We start from the raw sequence: 4,600 nt of genomic DNA on the forward strand, positions 1-4,600 counted from the left end.
TAAATAAAAGAAAAAGAAATGTTCAAACCCCCCCTCCCCCAATAGGGGGTGACACATAACCCCCCTACACAACCAGGGGTTGTCACACATGAACGACCCATTTTGGAAATGATTGAAAATCAGATTTTGAAAATAAGGCAGTTAAATTTATGTGACTTCCCTACTTCCAAGGCTCACCCCTGACTCCATGACTTCCTCCCTATTTCCTCTCTCTATTTATCCTTTAGGGTGTGTTTAATTGTAAATATGAGATTTGCATGGAAAGAAATAAGTTTTAGATAATTCAACTGTCCAGAACTTATTTATATCGAAATTAGTAATTAAATGTGTTGGATTGATTTAATTTTCAATCTAAAAATATTATAATTGTCCATTTTTTATTGGAGAGCAAATGAGATAGAGTGAATAGATAAGAGTAAATTACCTGGAAAATAAAAATAACCTCTTCCTAAAAAAGATATTTTCCTTACTTTTGAGAAAAATATGGTGACGTGGCTAAAAGTTGGAAAATATTTTTCATGGAAAAATTATCAACAAACGCCCCAAAAGTTGGAATTTGAATGAAAAATGATATTTCCCATGAAAAGAAAAAAAATTCCAATCAAACACACTATTATTTCTCACTTGCCCAAACATTTCTTTCTCCACTATCCCACCTCTCCTATTATTTAACAATGTTATTCGTAGTAAAATCGATCTTGTCCACCTTACATGTGGCGGACCACACAACATTTTCGAGTCAATTATATAAAATCATGCATCAAATTCTCCTATCTCCCTTTCAAAAATCCATGTTCAATGGGTGCCTCTAAGAAATCTGATTATGGTGTAGAGACCCATGCCAACACCAAACGAAGATAACATTTCAAATCTTACAGTCATAAATAATTTCAATTAGACTTGGGCATTCGCTCAAGATTAATAAATAGGTAGTCCATTCCTTAATAATTTTACAATTTAGATAAGATGATCTAGAGAAAGTGTTAGACGTGCCTGAATTAGGTTAAACTTATTTTTATCAAACATGATTTTCAAAGTTAATTTTTACTAATAAAATATATTTTTTGAAAAGAAAATCTTTAGAAAGAGTCACTATCAATTGAATAAGTATATCAAAGAGAAAGAGGTCTAGCGTTGACCACATACCATCGAGACGTGAGATGAAATTAAAATTTTACTTTTTCAGGAGACAGAGTGTTTGACGTATTTACAACTCTTTTTGCTACATTTTGCTTTACTTTCTAAAATGTAATTTTTACGCAATGCTGCACATAATTCTATCATGGTATCAAAACAAATAACCAACCATCCTTCAAGTTCCTTCTTTGCTCTTTTATTAAAATTATGTCAATTCTCAAGTTTTTGATAATAACAAAAATGACTATTCATGATAGAAAGAAGTTAAATAAACAATCTCTACTCAAATTTCTATTATAAGTTAAGATTTTTGTCCATGAATAATGCTATATGTACAAATAAAAGATATTTATGTGAAGTAATATTAAATGATAAAGTTAATAAAGTATCATATTTTTCATACGTTTAATTAGCCTTATCATTTACCCTATATTATTAGCTACAACACATAAAGATGATCTCCAATATTTACCTACACCATATTCATTGCCCATATAGATTGGCATGAAATAAGGCTCGAATTCCAAATCAGGTGAGGTTATTGTTCTATCCAAAAATCTGTGGCAATAAAGTTGACTTTCTTATAGCAGGAAATCATGGTTGCAGAATGGTTGACTTTTATCTTGCATTGAAAATAGTCAAACTATGAAAGTGATATAAAAAGATTAAAAATAGTAATAATTTTTGGGCACGCAAAAGGATAAAGCTTGAATTTTTTAATTGAATTTTGGCTCACGCAATGTAAGCCATTGACATGAATTGTTGGTGGGTTGTTCACCGAACTGTTACAAGCTACAAGATCAATCCAAAACCCATGATTTCAAGAAAAATTATAAACAAAATCTTGGCTTTATTTTCTGCATTTTTTGATCAAATGATTCATTTATTAATATATTTTCAAGAAAACTATAGGCAAATCTTGGCTATATTATCTGCATTTTTTGAGTTTATCTCAAAACCCATTATCCATTTATGAAATGACTTTCAAGAAAAACTATAAGCAAAATCTTGACTTTATATTGTGCATTTTTCTTGAGTTCAATGGAATGGAATCTCATTTTCTGTTTTCCCTCAACTAATCTCATTCATTTCTCTTCATTGAATGCATGAATTTAAAGAGCCCAGCTCTTTTCACTCCAGCAATTAGTTGGAATTTGGAAATATAGAGATAGAAAGAGGGGTGAGAACGAGAGAGAGAGAGAGAGGCATTTGAAGAACTCGTTGTAAGTGTTTTTTATTTTAGACTTTTTTTTTTTAACAGATTGGGTTTTCCCTGGTCTTTTGTTTTATCTTGAATTTCAATTCCAACTGCCTCTGGTATGCATTTATGGCATTTTTAGAGAGAGAAAAGTAGAGAGAGAGGGTGAAATTCAAGAACCAGACTGGCCTCAGTAATTGCTTATTTAATTCTTCTGATCTATAAATTCAACCCCAAAGTTCATTTTTCTCCATCAAAAACTGATATTTTCTTTACCATTTTAGCATATCCTTCCAATTTTATCCCGATCCTGAAAAAATCCATCAAACCAATAAAAACCCACAATTGTTTATGCAAAAATCTGTAAAGGGTTTCAAATTTTTGAGTTTGATTCATTGGATTTGTTAGTGTTTTTTGTTGTTCCTTGAGAGATGGATATATATGTAGCGTTGCTGTGTTTCACTGCTGTCACTTGTTATCTACTATGGTTCACCTTCATTTCCAAGTCATTGAAAGGCCCGCGTGTTTGGCCCGTGTTGGGCAGCCTCCCAGGCCTTATTGAGAACTCCGACTCGATGCACGAGTGGATAGCCGATAACCTCCGCGCATGTGGAGGCACGTACCAGACATGTATATGCGCAATACCCTTATTAGCCCGGAAGCAAGGCCTTGTGACCGTCACTTGTGAGCCTAAGAATGTAGAGCACATTTTGAAAACCCGGTTTGATAATTATCCGAAAGGTCCAACTTGGCAAGCTGTTTTTCATGATTTGCTAGGCCAGGGGATTTTCAATTCGGATGGTGAGTCGTGGCTTGTTCAAAGAAAGACGGCAGCCCTTGAGTTTACCACGCGAACCTTACGTCAAGCTATGGCTCGATGGGTGAACCACGCCATCAGGAATCGGTTTTGTCCGATTCTCAAGACAGCTGAACTTGAAGCCAAGCCGGTTGATTTGCAGGATCTATTGCTTCGGCTCACTTTCGATAACATATGTGGCTTGGCTTTCGGGAAGGATCCGGAAACTCTTGCAATAGAGATGCCAAATAATAGCTTTGCCTCAGCCTTTGACCGAGCGACCGAGGCGACGTTGCAGCGCTTCATTTTTCCTGAAGTTATATGGAAGCTAAAGAAATGGCTTCGGCTTGGAATGGAAGTCAGCTTGAGCCGAAGTCTCGTACACGTGGACGAGTATTTGTCAAGCATAATCAAGACACGCAAGCTCGAGCTGATGAATAAGCAAAAAGATGATAATGCACATGATGACTTGCTATCAAGATTCATGAAGAAAAAAGAATCCTACTCAGACAAATTCTTGCAACACGTGGCACTCAATTTCATCCTAGCTGGACGTGACACATCATCGGTTGCACTGACCTGGTTCTTTTGGTTGATCATGCAAAACCCGAGAGTTGAAGAGAAAATTCTATCAGAAATATGCACCGTTCTGAGTGAGACACGTGGAATCAACATCGATTATTGGGTTGACGAGCCTTTAGTATATGAAGAAGTCGACCGTTTGGTATACCTAAAAGCAGCATTATCCGAAACACTCCGACTGTACCCTTCGGTTCCTGAGGACTCCAAGCATGTAGTGGCAGATGACACATTGCCAGATGGTACATTCGTCCCGGCTGGGTCATCTGTTACATATTCGATATATTCAGCCGGACGAATGAAGTCCACTTGGGGTGAGGATTGCCTAGAGTTCAAGCCAGAAAGATGGTTATCCCCTGATGGCAAGAAGTTCACAATGCACGACTCTTACAAGTTTGTCTCCTTCAATGCTGGTCCAAGAATATGTTTAGGCAAGGACTTGGCTTACTTACAAATGAAGTCCATAGCAGCAGCGGTGCTGCTCCGCCACCGGCTGACAGTGGTGTCCGGCCACAAAGTGGAACAAAAGATGTCATTGACATTGTTCATGAAGTATGGCCTCAAAGTGAATGTACACCCAAGGGATTTAACGTCAATAGCATCAAGTGTTATGAAAAAAACAGAAGTTGTCACTAATAACGAAAAATGTCGTACATGTGGCAACACCGATAGCAATGGCCGTGGGATTGGTGTTGATATGGTGGTTGGAGTGATCTAAAGTGGTGGTTGATATATTTCTACTTTCTGACACAGAAATTTATGGGGAAAGAAGGTCACGTGTAAGGCTCTTCAATAATTTAAGCTACTTATTCATGGTTTGGAGGTACAATCATTCAATGCGACAAATGAGAAGGTGAGAAATGTGTGAAGACGAGTGGCTTTTTAATGCC

At 36.6% G+C, this 4,600-nt stretch overlaps 1 protein-coding gene across 1 annotated transcript; it reads left to right on the top strand.

The window, feature by feature from the left end:
• The first annotated feature begins 2,357 nt into the window (after window positions 1-2,357).
• Window positions 2,358-4,594, top strand: LOC111410339 (cytochrome P450 86A8-like). The gene has a single exon (XM_023040616.1). It carries the CDS (start codon window positions 2,767-2,769, stop codon window positions 4,426-4,428), a length of 1,662 nt encoding a protein of 553 aa, XP_022896384.1. The 5' UTR covers window positions 2,358-2,766; the 3' UTR covers window positions 4,429-4,594.
• The last annotated feature ends 6 nt before the right edge of the window (window positions 4,595-4,600 follow it).

Source organism: Olea europaea, chromosome 15 (assembly GCF_002742605.1).
Source record: "Olea europaea var. sylvestris chromosome 15, O_europaea_v1, whole genome shotgun sequence".
Lineage (NCBI taxonomy): Eukaryota > Viridiplantae > Streptophyta > Magnoliopsida > Lamiales > Oleaceae > Olea > Olea europaea.